This window comes from Pelophylax lessonae (genome assembly GCF_965119305.1).
Source record: "Pelophylax lessonae genome assembly, chromosome: 7".
Taxonomy (NCBI): Eukaryota; Metazoa; Chordata; class Amphibia; order Anura; family Ranidae; genus Pelophylax; species Pelophylax lessonae.
Genome location: NC_138774.1, coordinates 102,676,771 through 102,698,989, shown reverse-complemented (window position 1 = coordinate 102,698,989; position 22,219 = coordinate 102,676,771). Strand labels below are relative to the sequence as shown.

General features: G+C 42.1%; 1 protein-coding gene across 3 annotated transcripts; it reads left to right on the top strand.

The window, feature by feature from the left end:
* Positions 1-1,093: 1,093 nt before the first annotated feature.
* Positions 1,094-21,349, top strand: LOC309560854 (uncharacterized protein). Of its 3 annotated transcripts, none has more exons than XM_082264538.1 (3): positions 1,094-1,215; positions 6,135-6,527; positions 20,583-21,349. In XM_082264538.1, exons 2-3 carry the CDS (start codon positions 6,143-6,145, stop codon positions 21,155-21,157), a joined length of 960 nt encoding a protein of 319 aa, XP_082120664.1. In that variant the 5' UTR covers positions 1,094-1,215; positions 6,135-6,142; the 3' UTR covers positions 21,158-21,349. The 3 variants fall into 3 exon arrangements, with proteins under 3 accessions (XP_082120664.1, XP_082120663.1, XP_082120662.1); XM_082264537.1 differs by lacking the exon at positions 1,094-1,215 and adding an exon at positions 1,390-1,503; XM_082264536.1 differs by lacking the exon at positions 1,094-1,215 and adding an exon at positions 1,518-1,663.
* The last annotated feature ends 870 nt before the right edge of the window (positions 21,350-22,219 follow it).

Genomic DNA, 22,219 nt, shown 5'->3' with positions numbered 1-22,219 from the left:
ACAGCAGGTGATTGCGGGACTCCAGGTTAAGTTCCAGTATAAGATCACCTTATAAGTTCACCGTACAGATTTTCTGTAAAGGTGAACTGGTAAACTTAACCTAAAAGCAATGTAAGGATTAAAGGCCTTATTTTATTTAAAAATGTACATAAATTTTGTTTAACATTTATACAAAAGACAAACAGCAATGCCCCATAAATGGATAATTTATGGATGACCAAACTGGTTATGCAAATGTAAACAAACAAAAATTGTATTGTATAGAAAAATCAACGTTTGCTGGTGGAATAATTGTTGATTTTTCTAAATAATATTTGTTTTCTGTTTAAAATTTACTAGGTTTTGTTTTTTAGATATACATTGAATAATGATTTTGTCCATCCACAAATTATCATTTTCTGGGGCAGTGTGTTTTGCATACATTAAAGTCGGTCTATACTTTGGATGACCCTTTGTTATATACGTTAAACATGTTTTATATTTGGATATACAAACACTTTTGCAAAATTTTTCTCACTGTAGGGGTATTTACAAATTACAAATTTTACAAATTAGTCAGTTGTTGTCAATGTTGGACTATGATGGGCACTCCTGAGTATGGGGGGGGACTTATTTATTAATTTCAGTTTTATTTATTTTTTATTTATAATACTGAGAATATTTGTAAAAATAAAGAATGTGACCAACATACTAAAAAGTTTGAAAACCCCTGTCCTAGATCTGTAGCTCTAAAGTACTGAAGTCACTATCTTTTAGGAAAGTTGCATATTTCGTCATAGCAATGGTGGCTCCCATGTTCCTTTTAGTAGGGGTTTCCTTTAAATTATATTATACTTCTTTTTACATAAAATAATCATCATTTACAACTAGTAATTCTGGTGGCAGTCCCTTGAAAGGACCTCAAGGTTTTGCTTCCAGGCTTCTCTGAATGGCTCCCGAATCTTACTCTATTCTTTGCTCAGCTGAAGCACTTTGGAAAAGTTTTTCGCCGTTCTTCTGGTCTCCATAGAAACGTGTGTCAAATTGTTTAGCAAAGACTGGCACAGAACAGAGAGGGGACGCTAGTGGGACGAGTTCTGAATGGGAACAAGATTTATGGGTCAGTTGTATTTGGTTCCTGTGTGAAAAATCACATTCCTTCATTGCTGAATTCACATATCTACACTGGCAATTCTAGAAACTGCTGACAAAGGAAATTCCAGGACTTGGAACAAGGTGAACACTCAAGCCAACCCCTGCTCTTCCTATAATCTACATACTATTTATTGCTAGTGCTGAGTAGCTGGGTTCAATGTACTATCCTGGCCGTTCCTTAGATATTCTTTTCTGTCATAATTGTACATAAAGAGCCTTTGTTCTGGTCAAGTATCAGCTGAGCTGGTGCAAGAAGGGAGCTGATGCCTGGGGTGGGGAGTGAGGACATGGAGGGGTGCTTGTGATCATCTGATGGAGGAATGGATGCAGGCTGTGCTGGATCTGGGAGGAGAGGCTGCACAAGTCAAGGTATAGGGACTGGAGCCTCACTGAGGGCTGGAGGAGGGCATCTGACAGTGACCCTGGAACATGGTAAAGGGGGAGTGTGATCAGCACATGATCTTTTCAGGGGGGGGGGGGGGGACCACAGACTCAGGAGACAAGCAGAGCCTGGCAGAGCACAGACAAGGTAAGAGGAAAAAGAAAAAGTGGAGCAGAGGCTAGAAGAGAATGAGGGACAGATTTACAATGAGTGTGCTATGGAGATGGAGAGAGAGCAGGAAACTTTCCAGCTAGAGAGAGACAACGTGAGATGGATGAGAACAAGAACACTTGGAGCAGCTGTGTGTATTTAGGCAGGGGACCCGGAATGCTGCATTGCTTACTGTGCACTGCCACATCTAACCTGTGCACCTTTCTAGTCCTTGTTCTCATTATTATTATTATACAGGATTTATATAGCATCTTTCAGCAATTATTATTTAAAAGGTTAACAAGTATCTATAGTGAAGGTTTTGTATAGAGTAAGAAAAGGTTGAAACTCATTTATTTTGCTGTATGTGACCTATTGGGGAGATTTCCCTTCACTTCCTGTCCTGGAGAAGACAAGAAGTGAGAACAAATCTGCACCAATTTCCCTCTTTGATGTCACCGGAACAGGTGTCCACATGAGAAGATTTACCTTCACCACTGTTCCAGTGACAACTGCAACATTTTGAATTTCCCATCGCCTTCTGTTTTAGTGACCATGGAGGCAGGACAGATTGAGAGGGTGACTCTACCCAACGTGGACACAGACAGCAACTAAAGACAGAGGTTTCAGTCTTCCCCTACTGTATTCAAAACCTAAGAAAGCTTTGTATATCACCTTCACTTTAATACCTTTGAAGGGATAAGATTGATTAAAAACTGTAATTCTAAATTTTAATATTATTATACAGGATTTATAAAGCGCCAACAGTTTTTGCAGCACTTATAATTTATGACTTATTTTTATCGTAATGTCATTTACAACAGTTTTTTACTTTTTTACAATTTTGTAAAAACACTTCAGTAGTTTTGTTTTCTAAGTTGTCCTTGAATAATTTGCTAAATGTGTTATTGCTCTTTTACCTTTAGCCAACATTTACATTGGTCTGATTTGACATGTCAAATTGGAGTCCATTGCCGGCAATTGCACCGTCTAAATTGGTGCAACGCTGACTTTGTGGTGCCGCAACAATTCCTGAAAGAAGTTTCTGTACTACTTTTGGCGACTTCAGGGGTTGATTTCAATAGACATTTGTGCAGGAACCCGCACAGATGTCTGCGACATTGCCCCTGAATTCAGACTGAAATTCCGGGTTGAAATCGTGCGTTTTCAGCTAAATTCGCATGATTTCAAAACGGCCTCAGTGTGAACTTGGGCTAGAACAGTTGTTGATGTGCTTTGACATTTTATTTGCTTGCAGTTACATAGGTTGTTTGAATTTTGCATATCAAAATGTATATATACCATCTGTAAATCTGAGAGGGACTGTTGATGGACTGCTGAGATAAGATCAGTTAAAGGAGAAGTTCTTTTAAAAAAAAAAAATAAAATATATATATATATATATATATATATATATATATATATAAAAATGCACATTTTTTTGCAGGTAAAAAAAATGTACATTTATTTTTTGCTGCAGGAGCCTATAAAGCATTGCAGGGGACCTGCATGGCACCAGGGATCTGCTGATCGCTGCGGGATCTGCTGATCGCTGGTGCCATGCAGGTCTCCTGCAGATCTGTCAGTATACCGACTTGCTTGTACCTCGTACGAGGAAGCCGATACATTCTGACAAGAAGACTCAATGAACTATGACAGCGCTCACAGCGCCATGGTAGTTTATTGAAAACTGATAGCTGCTGGACCTTGTAGTTTTCCATTTACAGAGGACGGTGAATGAGTGACGTGGCCCGCTGGGCGGAGCAGACATAGGGAGAAGATCCACAGTCTGCTTTCAGAGCGGGAGCCGGTGCATTCATAACTTATTACATGTTACACCCTGAATATGGGTGTAATGTAACATGTTATAAAAAGTGAACTTATCCTTTAAGCCAGGGGTATCCAAACTATGGCCCTCCAGCTGTTGCGGAACTACACGTCCCATGAGGCATTATAAATCTCTGACATTCACAGACATAGCTAGGCATGATGGGAATTGTAGTTCCTGAACAGCTGGAGGGCCATAGTTTGGACACCCCTTCTTTAAGCTGACAAAATACTGTTCAGATTCAGCAGAAATGGGCTGATATTTGTAGGCGACCCTGTAGGCAACGCCCAACTCCACAAGAGTCAATTTTTCAAGCAAATTTTGTTAAAGGAGCTGGGTGGAAGATTTGTGGCCCAGCAACACCTGCATGCAATTAGATGCAGTCTCCGTTTGGTTATTCTGACACCTGCTGGTCCTGCTGGTTGCCAAATGCAATAGCTGGCAGGAGAGATTCCACCATCCTTGTTGAGCGAGAGAAATATGAAGGTGTATGGGCAGCTTTAGTCTTACAGGGGGGTTAATTTACTAACCTTGCAAACTGAATGCTTACTTTGCTAAGTGAATGTTGGGGAATAAGTTTGAAGTTGTGTTCACTTTGAAAATTAAGTTATATGCTAAAAAAAAAGAAGAAAAGTTCATCTTATTTACCAATGTTCACTTAGCAAACAGACCATTCACATGTTTAGGTGAACAGCCTAGACACTCCTTTAATAAAGAATTCCAGATTAAACCTAACTAGCCTTAAAATGCCCCCCCCCCCCAACACCTATGCTGACTAACCTCTGTAAAAAAAAAAAAAGATGTACAGTATATACTTACCTTACATTTTCAGCCCCTGTGATCCCCTGTCCCAGCCAACAGCAGCTGTTGGTAAGAGGAGAGCATGCTCGACCATAGCTGGTTAGGCCAGGAGTGGTGACATCACTCATAGGCTTTTTTAATTTTTAGCTCTTTATTTAAGGGTATGCAACAAAACATGGTAGTATGACATGACAGCACAATCCTGATGAAGATGATCAGCAGTGACTTGATGGAAATTAAAGTAACAGAGATTAATTATCACTATCCAAACTAAACCCTATTGCAAATAAGAACGTAGGGTCATAGTCTATTTTAGGAAAAAACATTACCATGTGTTGTAAAATATTTGCAGGAACTGGCTAGCATGTACATACATAGAGGATCAGATCACCTACTGGCACATACCTTTTGTAATGTAAGGGCAAGCGAAGACTCCCTTCAAAAAGGGGGTACCCCGCTCAGGCTACAAAACGTAGCATACAGTTAGTGAATACCAAAGGGCATTTTCAGTTGTTTCCAGATAGAAAAGTGGACACTCTAGGTGTCTAAATAGGGGAGAGAAAGAAGAGAAGAAAAGTAAGAATGTTAAAAAGGGGGAGGGAAAAAAAAAGGGGTGGGGTAAGGAAAAGAAGGAGATCCTCGGTGGGGTTGACAGCATAAGGAACCGAGTTCCCAGAATGGAAAACCCACAGTTAGTTAAGAATATGTCAAATATTCATCCGAAAAATGAAACATGTCCCGATAAAGGCTAGTGCATATTGTGTTCCTCCATCTTGTCCCTAAGGTCTGCGGTGAGGTGTTCCATCTGCTGAATATCTTTTACCCTGGCAAAGCATTGCAATATAAGGGGGGGGGGCTTGTTGTTTCACTCATACAAACAAGAAAAGGAGGTTATAGGGGCAGAGGCTTGGTCATAATACCTAATATGCAAGAAATGTAGTTATAAGGTATAAGTCCATAGTAAGTCCAAAAATGTCCAAAGCACTGGGGCTGGCTTCTTGGTGGAGTTTAGCAGACTCTGGGTATATACAGACAAAAACAAAAGCAGAAAAACGCCTCTAAGTGCAGTAAGATGAGCCTTGGCTTGAAAAGGGAATGCGCACGCCCCTATGTGATACAGCGCATGCCCTGAAACGCGTTGCATTCAGGTCCTGAGCCCTGCCCGCGTCATCCTTCTCCTGGCTGTGTTCCACGCTGCTCTCCACCTGCTTCAGGAAGGACTTCAGCTGGCTTTCTCCTCCACTCGAGGACTCCGGTCACATTCCGCCTGGCAGTACCAGCAGCTCCCATGGCCCACTGCAACTGGGATTCCGGACCTTCACTCATTGATGTGCCTGTTTTTTACCTATCTATTGTAAGTAGCTCTGTTGTGTGGTTTATTAAAATACAGCGTCTTACTGCACTTAGAGGAGCTTCTCTGTTCCAATCATAGGCTTTAATAGGCCCATTTGTTGTGGCGCTCTCTCTTCTCCCCTGCAGCCACTGCTGGCTGAAACAGACATGGAGCGGCCTGAAAAAAGGTTAGTATATACTGTACATCTTTTTCTACACAGGTTAGTCCACATAGGAGTTATGAGGGAGGGGGGCATTTGTAAGGATAGTTAGATTTAAGCTTTAATAAACCATCTATCATTGCTTTCAAATAGCCCAACCAGAATGGTAATCTTGCATTGAGAGAAACTATGCAGAGAAAAAATGTTTATACATTAACACAAATCAAAAAGGTCATTTACGTAAGACTGATCACATTTATCTGTTAAAAGGACTTTAAAACTCAATATAATATTTTTATCATTTGTTATCTTCTTGTCTACGTTCTTCCGCTGCACTTCCTTTCAGCTGTCATAATGGTGTCTCATATTCTACTCATCGTTGTTGCTATTGCTGTTTTTCTCACCCAGATTGTACTAAGTAGACTTTCAGATTCACTGCTCACACTTGTAGACTCGGCACATACGCTGTCTCTTATAGTTGCTCTGTGTCCAAACATCATCCTTTCCCACTCGTCCTCCTTGTCCTCCCTGTCCTCCCATGCTAAGGCCCGTCTTCCCACACTCTTCTCCTTCCTGTCCCCTCTCCTGCTCTCCTCCCTGTGTCTGGCTCTTACTTTAGGCTCCTTTGGACATCTGGTACATCCTCATCACTCTCATCAGCCAGCTCTCATCTTCGTGGCTGGGGTGCTGGGTCTGCTCTTCAATGTGACCTATCTGGCAGTAACAGGAGCTCTTCAAGGTAAGGATATGGAGGCTAGAACCATGGGACCTAAGCCCCCTGTTCACACCTTAGCCATTTGTCATGCATTTCCAGAAGTGCAGCAATGCTTAATATTAAGATTTCCATTTTACTCTATGGGGCCCATTCACATCTGAGTGATGTGTTGTCTATTGTCACACCAAAGAAGTACAAATGTTTGTTTGGGGCAGGATCATGCATTTTTTTTAATTTATTTTTTGCCCCCATAGAGCACCTGAGAAAACAGCCAATGTGCCTAACAAGTCTCCTTGTAACCCACTTTCCTTTGGCCAAAAGAAAAATACTTACACCTGAAAAAACACCCCAAAAATGCAATTAAAAACTCATAACAAATGCTTCAAAGACACCTAAAATGTTGTATTTCCCATCACTGTCTGTTCTTGTGACAATGGTCACCATTACATATAAACAGGGTGACTCTCACTAATGGGATAATAATAAATGCGATAAAAGATTTAACCCACCCCCATTCTATGCAAAACTGAATAAAGGTTTACCTAGAGGTACACTTTAAATACATACTTAATCATTTAATTTTGGAAGACATCCCTTGTCAACTTGTGAGCTACATACTATGGTTTTGACAAAAGTGTGTGACAAGTTGAATTTTTCTAGATTTGTATATATGGTACCACATCAAGTCATATTAATAAAATAAAGTCAGTCATATAACAACCAAACCAATTTTACATTGTTCTGAGTAATTGTTATGTTGCAAGATCCACTTTCTTTTTAGTTTTAAATGATAAGGAAAATGCCTTAACATTTAGAGATAGAATTTTAAGAAATTATTCAAATTGCAAGCTATCCAGGCTCTGAAGGAGCAAAGTGGCCCCACTCCATTATACTCCCTACAACATTGGTCCTCAACTCCGGTCCTCAGGGCCCACTAACAGGCCAGATTTTAAGTATTGCCTTGGGGAGATGCAGACTAGAGTACTGCAATCACTGAGCAGCAAATTATATCACCTGGGATCTATTTCAGTTATCTTGCAAACCTGGCCTGTTAGTGGGCCCTGAGGGCCAGGGTTGGGGACCAGGGCCCTACAGCACATGTCACAGTTGGGATGAGATTTTGTTGTTGGGCTGCTATGGTCATATACTGTTAGTGCACAGTGCCTTGTGCCAACTAACATTGTTCCAGTAGTGCTGTGGAATTTGTGGGTGTTTGCTGCCAAATCAAGCAGGCAGCAGTGTTTCTCACATGATAAATTCATTAACTGCAGATCCTTAGTTGTCATTTTAAGAATCTTTGCCATCAATCTGAGGATTGTACATGATGCCATAGCAATTATCCCCCTGTAAGATCTCCAAACCTGGGGAGAGCACAAGTGAAAATTCATAAAAAAAAAAGTGAAAGACATCCAATATACAGGTGCATCTCAAAAATTAGAAAATCATTAAAAAGTTAATTTATTTCAGTAATTCAATTTAAAAAGTGAAAATTGTATATTATATAGATTCATTACACACAGAGTGAAATATTTAAAGCATTTCATTCTTTTAATTTGGATAAATACGGCTTACAGCTGGTGAAAACCCAAGATTCAGTATTTTAGAAAATTTGAATATTACATAAGACCAATAAAAAAAAGGATTTTAAAAAACAGAAATGTTGGCTTACTGAAAAGTATGTCCATGTACAGTATTAGTCTATGCACTCAGTACTTTGCATAAATTACTGTATCAATGCGGCATGGCGGCGATCAGCCTGTGGCACTGCTGAGGTGGTATGGAAGCCCAGATTGCTTTGATCTGGTTTGGTCTGGTGTCTCTCATCTTCCTCTTGACACTACCCTACAGATTCTCTATGGGGGTTTAGGTCATGTGAGTTTGCTGGCCAATCAAGCACAGTGATACCATGATCATTAAACCAGGTATTGGTACTTTTGGCAGTGTGTGCAGGTGCCAAGTCCTGCTGGAAAATTAAATCAGCATCTCCATAAAGCTGGTCAGCAGAGGGAAGCATGAAATGCTCTAGAATTTCCTGGTTGAAAGCTGCGTTGACTTTGAACTTGATAAAACACAGTGGAGCAACACCAGCAGATGACATGGCTCCCCAAATCATCACTGACTGTGGAAATTTCACACTGGACCTCAGCTTGGATTCTGTCCCTCTCCACTGTTCCTGCAGACTCTTGATTTCCAAATTAAATGCAAAATTTACTTTTCAAAACAATTTATTGAGAAAAAGGTAAAGAGCATTACATGAAATGAACGCCATATAGAAACAAAAAATACACAATACACTCAAAAATAGCATATTTCAATATAAAATAAACAGTACAAAATAATACATAACAGCCTATAAACAGCATGAGAGGAGAGAGTCTCCTTAACAAGCGTAGGCATCATGAGGTCCACAGGAACAGAGGGCGGCATAGAAATTAGCATATGGATACAAAATCACCTCAAGCTGCCCAGGCAGGGCAGGGTATAGCCAGGGACACAGGCAGGACATGTAAAGGCACAACGGAAAAGGCCGCAAGGAGCAAGTGTCCCATGGGGAGGGGACCAAGCACAACGTTCTCCCCCAGCATGGGGTCCGGCGACCGTAGCCATGAGGGGGAGGAGGTGAGAGGGGGGGGTAGAGCTACAAGGCACATCGTAAGAAGGCGTTCATAGAAGGCGTGGAGAGTGCTCGCTAATTGGCATGACCAACCAGCAAAGAGCACAGAGGACAAGGGAGGGAGGGCAATGCATGATTGGGAGTGTAGGGAAAAAAGGGGGGGGGGGAAGGGGGTAGAGGAAGAGGGGGAGAGAAGAAGAGAGAGGGAGAAAGAGAGAAAGAAAGAAAAAAAAAAAAGGGGGGGGGACCTACACACGCACACCAAACGAATACATACCACAACACCAGGGAGGGTGGGTGGTTGGTTGGGGGGGGGGGGGGGGGGAGAAAGGTAATCATAGGCAGGTTAAGTGGTATCAAAAGAGGCCACTGAAAGAAAGGGCAAGCAGATAATAGTCATTCATTCAACGGCTGAGCGTGTAAAATTACGGGGTGCTGACGAAGTGAAGCCAGCATGCCCATTTCTTATGGTATTTAGCGGGGGTGTCATGGGCAATATGGATGAGTTCTTCCATCTCCGCTATGGCTGACACCCTGCGGAGCCACTGTTTGATTGTCGGAGGCAGCGTAGAGTTCCACAACACTGGAATACATTGTCTGGCTGCGTTGAGCATGTGGATCGCCAGTGACTTTGTGTAAGAAGCTTGCGAGGCAGGAGTATGGTGCAGAAGGAATTGAGCTGGCGAGAATTCCAAGGCGTATGTGGTAACCTGTGTGGTTATTCTATGCACTTCTTGCCAGAAAGAGGACAGCTTCGGGCAAGACCACAAGATATGGAGAAGGGATCCAGTAGCCGATGAACATCTCCAGCAAGTGGAGGGGACAGAAGGGAAAAATTTGTGCAAAAGCGTCGGGGTACAATACCACCGGGATACAATTTTGTATCCATTCTCTTGAGTAGACACATTCCAGGAGCATTTGTGATTCTTTATAAAAATTTGTTCCCATTCCTCTTCCGAGAACGAGCAGGATAGTTCCTCTTCCCAGGCAGTGCACCGTTTACGCACGGCCTGACCAGATTGCGAAAAGAGAAGGGAGTGGGTGATCGATACAAGTTTGCGAAGAGGACCCTCTTGTTGACAAAGATCATCAAATGGAGACGGGGAGTCCGTGCATGGGAATTTGCGGGTAAAAGACGCAACAAAGTGGCTAAGGAGAAGGAAGGCCCAAGGTGGGATAGGAGGACATTTGGCTTTTTCCGCGATGGAGGCAACAGGATAGAGCTGCTTGCCATCACTGACGTGGTGAATACGCAAATGTGCATCAGGCCGATGTTCGGCAAGGTAAGTGCGGAGCATTCCCGGGGGGAAATCAGAGTTCAGTCTGATTGGGGCCATAGGGCCCAAGGGCGTCGAGATCGCTGTCGCTTTACACGCCCGTTGGAAGGTACGAAGCGTCGAACCAGTTAAGGGATGCTGCCATTTCAGTTGGGACCAAAGACGTCTTGATCCACGGAATCGTGGATAGGTCGAGAGTGGTGTAGCCGTCTTCAATAGAGACCCATTCTTTAAAGGGTTTATGGACATTCCAATCAACAATTCTTGTGAGATGACAGGCAATGTGGTATTTGCGGATGTCGGGAAGTCCAATCCCCCCTTTATGCTTGGGTAGGGACAGAAGATCATAATGAATGCGAGGTCGCTTGTGTTGCCAAAGGAACGCTGTCGTCAGTTGTTTGTAAGTTTGGAAGAATGGCTTCGGGATAGACACCGGGATGGTCTGGAGGACATAAAGTAGCCTAGGCAAGATGTTCATCTTGAGAACCGCCGCCCGCCCGAACCAAGAGATCGGAAGCTTGGTCCAGGCGGACAAGTCAGTTTTAATTTGAGCAAGAATCGGGGGAAAGTTGCGGGCAAACAAATGGCGAAGGTCGGAAGGGAGCTGAATCCCCAAATATGTAAGTGAATCACTTTGCCAGACAAAGGGGAAAATGTCTTGACAGTGTTGTACAGCCGATCAGGGTAACGTCACGTTCAAGGCGAAGGATTTGGATAAATTTATTTTAAGATTGGACAGGAGAGCAAATTGTCGAAATTCCTTCATAACCGCAGGTTCCGTAAGGAATAGGAGGAGGTCGTCCGCGTAGGCGGCCACCTTATATTCCGTACCCGCGAAGCGAACACCGCGGATGGTTGCGTTATTCCTGATGCTATTAAGGAAGGGCTCCAGAGCGAGCACAAAGAGGATCAGGGATAAGGGGCACCCCTGTCTGGTCCCATTACCGATGGGGAAGGCACTCGACAGGGTGTCATTAACCCGGACTCGAGCTCGTGGGTCCGCATAAAGGGACATAATGAAGTCGAGAATACGACGGCCAAGGCCCCATGCAGTCAGGGCCGCCTCCAGGTAGTCCCAAGAGACCCTGTCGAATGCCTTCTCCGCATCCAGTGATAGAAGGAAGCCGCGTTGCTTGGTTGTGGAGAGGGCATGGTGAAGGTTGATCGCTTTAATGGTGTTATCATGTGAACACTTGGTCCGGATGGATGCCCTTGGAGAGGAGTGGAAGAAGCCTATTCGCCAAAACTTTGGCGAAAAGTTTCACGTCAACATTTAGCAATGAAATCGGTCGGTAGCTGGAAGGGGAAGCGGGGTCCTTCCCTTCTTTTGGTATGACCACAATGTGGGCTTCGAGCATGCAGGGGGGCAATGAGGCAAAATTTACTTTTATCCGAAAAGAGGACTTTGGACCACCGAGCAACAGTCCAGTCCTTTTTCTCCTTAGCCCAGGTAAGATGCTTCTGTTCTGGTCTTTGGTCCAGGAGTGGCTTGATACAAGGAATGCGACAGTTGTAGCCCATGTTCTGGATATGTCTGTGCGTAGTGGCTCTTGAAGCACTGCCAGAAACCATAGTCCACTCCCTGTGAATCTCCCCCAAATTCTTGAATGGCCTTTGCTTTACAATTCTCTCAAGGCTGCGGTTATCCCCGTTGCTTGTGCACCTTTTTCTACCACACTTTTTCCTTCCATTCAACTTTCCATTAATATGCTTGGATACAACACTCTGAACAGCCAGCTTCTTTAGCAATGACCTTTTGTGACTTACCCTCCTTGTGAAGGGTGTCAATGACTGTCTTCCCCATGATTGTGTAACCTACTGACGACCATTTAAAGGCTCAGGATACCTTTACAGATGTTTTGAATTAATTAGCTGATTAGAGTTTGACACACCATGCGTCTGCAATATTGAACTTTTTCACAATATTCACATTTTCTGAGATACTGAATTTTGGGTTTTCACTAGCTCCAAGCCATAATCATCAAAATTAAAAGAAAGAAATGCTTGAAATATATCACGCTGTGTGTAATTAATCTATATAATATATGAATCTCACTTTTTGGATTTAATTACTGGAATAATTTAACTTTTTGATGATAGTCGAATCTTTTGAGATGCACCTGTATAGTGCAAGAAACTGTGACCATGACAATCACTCTATAAGTAACATGTGCAAAAAAAACATATACAGTACTGTGTAAAAGTTTTTGGCAGGGTAAAGGAATGTTGTAAAGTAAGAATGCTTTCAAAAAAGTATATTTTAATTGTTTATTTTATCAATTTAGAAAGTGATCAAACAGAAGAGAGATCTAAACCAAATCAATATTTCTTGTGACCACCCTTTGACTTCAACCAGCATCGATTCTTATAGTTACACACTTTGTATACTTGCAGAAAGTCATATATTTTCTATGATTAGTCAGGTGTATAAGTATCAAATTATACCAAGCAGGTGCTAATGATCATCAACTTCATATGTAGGTTAAAACACAGTCATTAGCTGAAAAAGAAACAGCTGTGTAGGAGGCTTAAAACTGGGTGAGGAAACAGCCAAACTGCTGGAAGACAGTTTAATGTCACAGGTCATACACAATGGCAAGACTGAGCACAGCAACAAGACACAAGGTAGTTGTACTGCATCAGCAAGATCTCTCCCAGGCAAAAATTTCAATCAGACTGGGGTTTCAAGATGTGCTGTTCAGGCTCTTTTGAAGAAGCACAAAGAAATGGGCAATGCTGGGGACCGTAGACACAGTGGTCAGCCATGGAAACTTATTGCAGCAGAAGAAAGACATCATGCTTACTTCCCTTCAACATCATCAGAAGTCCAGCAGTGCCATCAGCACAGAACTGGTGGAAAATAGTGGGACCCAGGTACACTCACCTACTGTGTGGAGAAGTCTGGTCAGTAGTGGTCTTCATGGAAGAATTGTCACCAAAAAAACATACATACAACGTGGAACAAGGCTAAGTGACTCAACTTTGCACAAAAACATAGGAACTGGGGTCAAGCAAAATGGCAGCAGGTGCTCTGGACTAATAATTCAAAATTTGAAATATTTGGCTGTAGCAGGAGGGAGTTTGTTCAGTGAAGGGCTGGAGAGTGGTACAATAATGAGAGTTTGCAGGCAACAGTGAAGCATGGTGGAGGTTCCTTTCAAGTTTGGGGCTGCATTTCTACAAATGGAGTTGGAGATTTGCTCAGGATCAATGGTATCCTCAATGCTGAGAAATACAGGCAGATACTTATCAATCATACCATACCACTAAGAAAATGTGTGATTGGCCCCAAATTTATTCAGAAGCATGACAACGACCCCAAACATGTCATTAAGAACTATCTTCAGCGTAAAGAACAAGTCGTCCTGGAAGTGGTTTTGGCTCCCACAGAGCCCTGATCTCAACATCATTGAGATTAAATGAAGAAACAGAAGGATCTAAGCCAGCCTACATCCACAGAAGATCAGTGGTTAGTTCTCCAAGATGTTTGGAATAACCAACCTGCGGAGTTCCTTCAAAAGCTGCGTGAAAGTGTACCTAGAAGAATTGATGCTGTTTTGAAGGCAAAGAGTGGTCACACCAAATATTAATTTGATTTCAATTTGTCTTCTGTTCATTTACTTTCCATTTCGATAATTAATGAAAAGAAACTATTAACGCTTTTTTCCCCCGAAAGCATTCCTAATTTACTGCATTTGTATACACTTGCCTAAAACATTTGCACAATAGAGCATATAACAGTCCATAGACAGTCCCAGTGCACTGAAGTGTTAAGACATGTGAACAGTTTAAACTCAAGTGCTGATAATTAGAAATCTTCTGTGCAAGAAAAAGATCACCAAAACGTCAACGTCTCCATGGAGGATAGGACAAGTAACAAAAACTGCTTACCAAATAAAATGTGATATCATCACGCCAAGTGGCTGCAGCTTCATTATCAGAGCTGGTTTTTATTGTGTCATTTGAGATGCACAATTCCTTTATGCATCGAGTGCAATTTTAAAATTTTAATAAAAATAATGTATTTTATTGCTACACTATGAGTCTGTTTCTCTTTTTATTCCTAAAGAAATTGGCATTTACCTAGGAACCAAGAAGCAATATTTAACCAGGCTGTCTGGGGATTGTTCTCATAAGCACCATCTGACCACGGAATCTTTGGGGGTCAATTTAGTTTGGTAAGCAGTTTGTGTTGCTTGCCCTATCCTTGGTGGAGACATTAAAGTTTTGGTGATCTTTTGTTGCCCAGAAGATTTCTGATTATCAGCACTTCAGTTAAAAGTGTTCACATGTCTTAACACTTAGGTCTGTATTCTGCAACACACTAGGACTGTCTACGGACTGATATATATATCTACACAGTATCTCACAAAAGTGAGTACACCCCTCCCATTTTTGTAAATATTTTATTAATTGTTTTCATGTGATAACACTGAAGAAATTACACTTTTCTACAATGTAAAGTAGTGAGTGTACAGCTTGTATAAACAGTGTAAATTTGCTGTCCCCTCAAAATAACTCAACACACAGTCATTAATGTCTAAACCACTGGCAACAAAAGTGAGTACACCACTAAGTGAAATTGTCCAAATTGGGCCCAATTAGCCATTTTCCCTCCCCGGTGTCATGTGACTCGTTACAAGGTCTCAGGTGTGAATTAGGAGCAGGTGTGTTGAATTTGGTGTTATCGCTCTCACTCTCTCCTACTGGTCACTGTAAGTTCAACATGGCACCTCATGGCAAAGAGGATCTGAAAAAAAGAATTGTTGCTCTACATAAAGATGGCCTAGGCTATAAGAAGATTGGCAAGACCCTGAAACTGAACTGCATCACGGTGGCCAAGACCATACAGCAGTTTAACAGGATAGGTTCTACTCAGAACAGGCCTTGCCATGGTCGACCAAAGAAGTTGAGTGCACGTGCTTAGCATCATATCCAGAGGTTGTCTTTGGGAAATAGATGCAAGAGTGCTGCCAGCATTGCTGCAGAGGTTGAAGGGGTGTGGGGTCAGCCTGTCAGTGCTCAGACCATACGCCGCACACTGCATCAAATTGGTCAGCATGGCTGTTGTACCAGAAGGAAGCCTCTTCTAAAGATGATGCACAAAAAAGCCCACAGTTTGCTGAAGTTTGCAAACTAAGGACATGGATTACTGGAACCATGTCCTGTGGTCTGATGAGACCAAGATGAACTTATTTGGTTCAGATGGTGTCAAGCGTGTGTGGCGGGAACCAGGTGAGGAGTACAAAGACAAGTGTGTCTTGCCTACAGTCAAGCATGGTGGTGAGAGTAACAAGGCCTTGGGCTGCATGAGTTCTGCCAGCACTGGAGAGCTACAGTTAATTGCGGGAACCATGAATACCAACATGTACTGTGACATACTGTAACAGAGCATGATCTCCTACCTTTAGAGACTGGGCCGCAGGGCAGTATTCCAATATGTTAACGACCCCAAACACACCTCCAAGACGATCAATGCCTTGCTAAAGAAGCTGAGAGTAAAGGTGATGGATTGGCAAGGCATGTCTCCAGACCTAACTCTATTGAGTATCTGTGGGGCATCCTCAAATGGAAAGTGGAGCGCAAGTTCTCTAACATCCACCAGCTTCATGATGTTGTCATGGAGAAGTGGAAGAGGACTCCAGGGGCAACCCGTGAAGCTCTGGTGAACGCCATGCGCAAGAGGGTTGGGGAAGTGTTGGAAAATAATGGTGGCCACACAAAATATTGACACTTTGGGCCCAATTTGGACATTTTCACTTAGGGGTGTACTCACTTTTGTTGCCAGCGGTTTAGACAATAATGGCTGTGTGTTGAGTTATCGTGAGGGAACAGCAAATTGACACTGTTATACAAGCTGTACACTCACTACTTTACATTGTGGAAGTGTAATTTCTTCAGTGTTGTTACATGAAAAGATATACTAAAATATTTACAAAAATGTGAGGGGTGTACTCATTTTTGTGAGATTCTGTGTGCGTATATATATATATATATATATATATACACACAGTGCCTTGCAAAAGTATTCGGCCCCCTTGAACTTTGCAACCTTTTGCCACATTTTAGGCTTCAAACATAAAGATATAAAACTGTAATTTTTTTGTGAAGAATCAACAACAAGTGGGACACAATCATGAAGTGGAATGAAATTTATTCGATATTTCAAACTTTGTTAACAAATAAAAAACGGAAAAATTGGGCGTGGAAAATTATTCAGCCTCTTTACTTTCAGTGCAGCAAACTCTCTCCAGAAGTTCAGTGAGGATCTCTGAATGATCCAATGTTGACCTAAATGACTAATGATGATAAATAGAATCCACCTGTGTTTAATCAAGTCTCCGTATAAATGCACCTGCACTGTGATAGTCTCAGAGGTCTGTTTAAAATGCAGAGAGCATGATGAAGAACAAGGAACACACCAGGCAGGTCCGAGATACTGTTGTGGAGAAGTTTAAAGCCGGATTTGGATACTAAAAGATTTCTCAAGCTTTAAACATCCCAAGGAGCACTGTGCAAGCGATAATATTGAAATGGAAGGAGTATCAGACCACTGCAAATCTACGAAGACCTGGCCGTCCCTCTAAACCAGGGGTTGGGAACCTTTTTTCTGCCAAGGGCCATTTGGGTTTTTATAAAACCATTCGGGGGCCGTACAAAATTATCACCTTAAAAATTAGCCTGTTATATTTGGTCAAACATTTAATTAACTCATCCCTAATGGGATGGCTGCAGCTGCTTCTCTTTGGTGAGGTGTGTGATGTTAGCTAGTATTGATGATGTTGCTACTCGCAACGTTTTCCAGGTTTGCATCGGTCAGTCTGGAGCGCAGACTACTTTTTTGTGGTGGTAAGTTTTGAAAAGAACTGCTGGCAGGTACTGCTGGTGGGTATAGCTGGCTGGTACTGCTGGTGGGTACAGCTGGCTGGTACTGCTGTGGGTACTGCTGGCTCAGGCTGGTACTGATGGCTGGTACTGTGCTGTGGGTACTGCTGGCTCAGGTGGGTACTGCTGGCTCAGGCTGGTACGTACTGCTGGCTGGTATTGCTGTGGGTACTGCTGGCTAGTACTGTGATGTAGGTACTGCTGGCTGGTACTGTTGTAGGTACTGCTGACTCTGGCTGGTACTGCTGGCTGTGGGTACTGCTGGTTCTGGCTGGTACTGCTTGTTCTGGCTGGTACTGCTGGCTCTGGCTGGTACTACTGTGTGTGATGCTGGCTAGGAGAAGTGTAGCAGCGCCACGCTGGAGAAAGAGGTGATGTTTCCTGTATTGGTCACGGGCGGAGTGCATTTGATATCACTCCGCCTGTGACTCACTCAGACTGTCATAACGGAGCAGGAACTATACAGGAAGCATCGGCTCCATTCTGACAGATCAGCTGAGAGACACAGACTCAGCTGCATGGGGGGCCGGGCCAGATGATTCGGGGGCCGCATACGGCCCCCGAACCATAGGTTCCCCACCCCTGCTCTAAACTTTCAGCTCATACAAGGAGAAGACTGATCAGAGATGCAGCCAAGAGGCCCATGATCACTCTGGATGAACTGCAGAGATCTACAGCTGAGGTGGGAGACTCTGTCCATAGGACAACAATCAGTCGTATACTGCACAAATCTGGCCTTTATGGAAGAGTGACAAGACGAAAGCCATTTCTTAAAGATATCCATAAAAAGTGTTGTTTAAAGTTTGCCACAAGCCACCTGGGAGACACACCAAACATGTGGAAGAAGGTGCTCTGGTCAGATGAAACCAAAATCAAACTTTTTGGCAACAATGCAAAACGTTATGTTTGGCGTAAAAGCAACACAGCTCATCACCCTGAACACACCATCCCCACTGTCAAACATGGTGGTGGCAGAATCATGGTTTGGGTTTTGGGAAGATGGATGGAGCCAATTACAGGACCATTCTGGAAGAAAACCTGATGGAGTCTGCAAAAGACCTGAGACTGGGACGGAGATGTGTCTTCCAACAAGACAATGATCCAAAACATAAAGCAAAATCTACAATGGAATGGTTCACAAATAAACACATCCAGGTGTTAGAATGGCCAAAGTCCAAACCTGAATCCAATCGAGAATCTGTGGAAAGAACTGAAAACTGCTGTTCACAAACGCTCTCCATCCAACCTCACTGAGTTTGAGTTCTTTTGCAAGGAGGAATGGGCAAATATTTCAGTCTCTCGATGTGCAAAACTGATAGAGACATACCCCAAGCGACTTACAGCAGTAATCGCAGCAAAATGTGGCGATACAAAGTATTAACTTAAGGGGGCTGAATAATTTTGCACGCCCAATTTTTCAGTTTTTTATTTGTTAAAGAAGTTTGAAATATCCAATAAATTTTGTTCCACTTCATGATTGTGTCCCACTTGTTGTTGATTCTTCACAAAAAATTACAGTTTTATATCTTTATGTTTGAAGCCTGAAATGTGGCAAAAGGTCGAAAAGTTCAAGGGGGCCGAATACTTTCTCAAGGCACTGTATATATATATATATATATATATATATATATATATATATATATATATATATATATATATATATATATAAATGTGTGTTTTTTGCACTTTTCACTTATACAGTGATTGTCCTGATCACCATTTCCTGCACTTTATATTGGATATCTTTTTTATTTATGAATATTCACTTTGTTTCATTTTTAGTGCTGCACATTTATTCGTGAGCTATGAGCTTCGTCAGTTCTCCTAAAATCTTTTATAAGGCCACATTGCACTTCACCAGTTGTCCTGTGAAGAGCGTGCACCAACACTTTTGATGTCATTATTTTACAGGTTTTTTTTGGAAAATATATATTAGAAAATGTTTGCTTGATTTCATACTTCTATAAAGCACATATTGCAGTAGGAAATCACATTGCCAGAGATTCTTCTGGGAGCCACATCAAAGAAAGCTTACAAGATGTGAACACCAGGCCACTGGTTAGGGACTATTCCTGTAAAGAAAAGTGTTTTAGGATTAATGGTCCTTTAAAGTAAAACCAAAGCCAAAACTTTTTTTTTAGTTTTGGATGCAGTGGAGAGGAGTTAGAGCTGCTGTCAATTTTTTATGCTGTCTGTGCCCCCGTTAGGGAGATTCACCCTCTCTATTTGTCCTGTTTACCATTATAATTTAAAAAGAAAGTAAGAGAAAATCCCAAATTTTGGGTTGTCCCCAGAAAAGTAATAGAGGAGAAATCTTCCAATGGGGACACTAGTTTTGGTGACCTGGCATTTCCTCTGACTTCCTTATTGGCAATGGGACGCGAAGGGATATCTCCGCAATGGGGCAGAAATGCTGAAAAAAAAAAATCTGACGGGGTTTAGAACCCTGCCTTACTCTATCCAAAATGAAAGAAAAAGTTTTGCTCACAGTTTTACATTAAGTATGTATATCAGTTTCTGTGGGTTAAACTAGATGGACTTGTTTCTTTTTTCCACCAGACAGTAAATGGTACATTTCTAAAACTATCTCAGTTATATGCTCCTATATGAACTGCTGGGACAACATGGTATTTCAAACTATTTAGTCTAAAGCTGGGTTAACACTAGCTGCGGCCAGAGCTCATAGCAGGGGATCCGGTGCATTCCTGTTCTCCGTTATAGGTTTCGAATCAGGTGCAAATTTTTGCCTGAATTCGGGCCTGAAACTAAGCCAAAGACACACAGAAACCTATTGCAGACCGCGGCTGCCCCAGAGGTGTGTACACCGACTCTATTGAGAACCGGTTACAAGTCTCCTGTCATGCGAATTGGATGCAGGAAACCCACATCCAATTCGCATAGTTGTGAATACAGCCTTACAGTGGACTCCAGGCCCTTAAGACACGCAAACAAACTGGTTTCATAAGGGAGGACAGGTATACTAGAACACATAGTGATTCATCCAAGTCTGCCAGATGTTGTTGGAAGGACCTACCCCACAAGACTGCAGCTTAACACAACCATTGTAGTCTTGGACAGGATTGTGTGGCTATGCTCTGTTGTTTAAAATCACTTAACAAGCTGGCAAGTCACAAGTGACTTTATATTCATTGATACAAAATATTAGGTGCACTTGCTTTTTAATGTTATTTGGCTGGTTTTCAACAAACATGTTTGTATCCATTTAATATCCTCTAATCAATGTCCTTGCATTGTACTCATATATTTTAAAATATATCTTGCTCTTCGTTTTAATTAAACCAGGTCTGTGTCTTTCAACATTACTTCATCAACAACAACCAAGATGGCGTCAAGTGCTGTGCCTGTTGTGTTCTCTGGTTCCTTCTTCCCTTCTTCTGGCCAGCAGTTTGCTTCTTCACCTGTTCACTCACCCAACTGTGCACTACTTGGATCCAGCTCTCTCCTTGGCTTCCATAGCAATTATGGTAGCTTCAGTTTACTCAGACATAGTTCATAATGGCCGTGTCCTCCTCCAAGCCGTTCCTGCCTCTGCTAATATACAAAGCCTTAAGATGGATTTGGATGCCCTCTGTGGCCATAACGGACACCACGAACTTCATATGTGGGCTCTTTCTGGTGACCATGGGGTAGCATCTCTCCATGTTCATTGTCCTGAAATGGAGGCTTACAAGACTATTTTAAGCCAAGCCAGAGTTCTGTTTAAGCGCCATGGCATAAGGGAGCTGACAATACAACCAGAATTTGGAATCCCAGGCACATGTTCCTTGGCTTGTGAACCAGCCTGTGCCAAATACTCCTGTTGTGACCCCACACCTTCTACCAGCAATGATTTAGTCCTTGCCAATGTGTGCTCATGAGATGTAAGACACCACATCAGTCAACCCAGTCCACTAATAAGGCACTAGAGAACTAATGGCATTTGGAAAATGGAGTCCATTTACATATAGTATTAACAGGTGGAAGTAGAGACATTATGGACAACAAAGTAACAATCCTATAAAATGTACCTGTAGTCTATGCACAATAAAGGAAACCAAAAGGTGTATTGAATCAATATTCAGCCAACTGATACAAAAGGAACAATAAATGTCACTGTGGTGTGAATCATACCCTAGTGAACTGGTAGACCATATTCTCTAAAATATTATTCCGCCCATTCGCTGACTATGCGGGTGCATTTCTGTAATTGTGACAAAGGAACTGTACCATTTTTAATGTTTTTACATTGACCTTGGCTTGTCTTGTTCATGTTGGCAGGTTACACAAACGCAACACAATGATGTTTAAAAAATAAGTTCTTTTATTGATATATTAAAAAAAAAAAGTTAGTGCTCTCAGTTTCTTGCTGTTATTCACATTTTTATGCCCAAATAGTTTAAAAAATCAGATTACTTTTAAGCCCCAATCCCGATCCGTTCAAGCTCAATACAATCTGCCTTTTTTTCTTTATTTTCTTTTTTAATTACAAACTTCAACTACTTTCCCCAAGCCCCTCTCCCTCGGGGATATTCAGGAGATACGTATTACTAAACTCTCAATAAAAACTGGCTACACCAGTTCTGGCCAAACTGACGGTGTCTAAACATGCAGATTATTTTCAGAAAAAGGGGATTTTAGAGCTTCATATCAGACCATTGACCCATGTGTCTGACCTTTCTGGAAGGGCAGATATGCGCTCAGATACTGAATAGCTGGGGTGGGAGATGCTAATATTCAAAGGCTGCATCAGAAAATGGATGAAGCTCTTACAAGATCCCTATTGCTCTCTGGATGACATGGGCATTCTGTATACACCTGGACTGTACATAATTCTCACTGTGGATGGCCAAATCTGTTGTATCCAAGTAAAAAGATTGAGAAGCTAGATCTTAACAAGTATGGGCAACTTAATGTGAAACTCTACCCAAAACCTTAGGTTA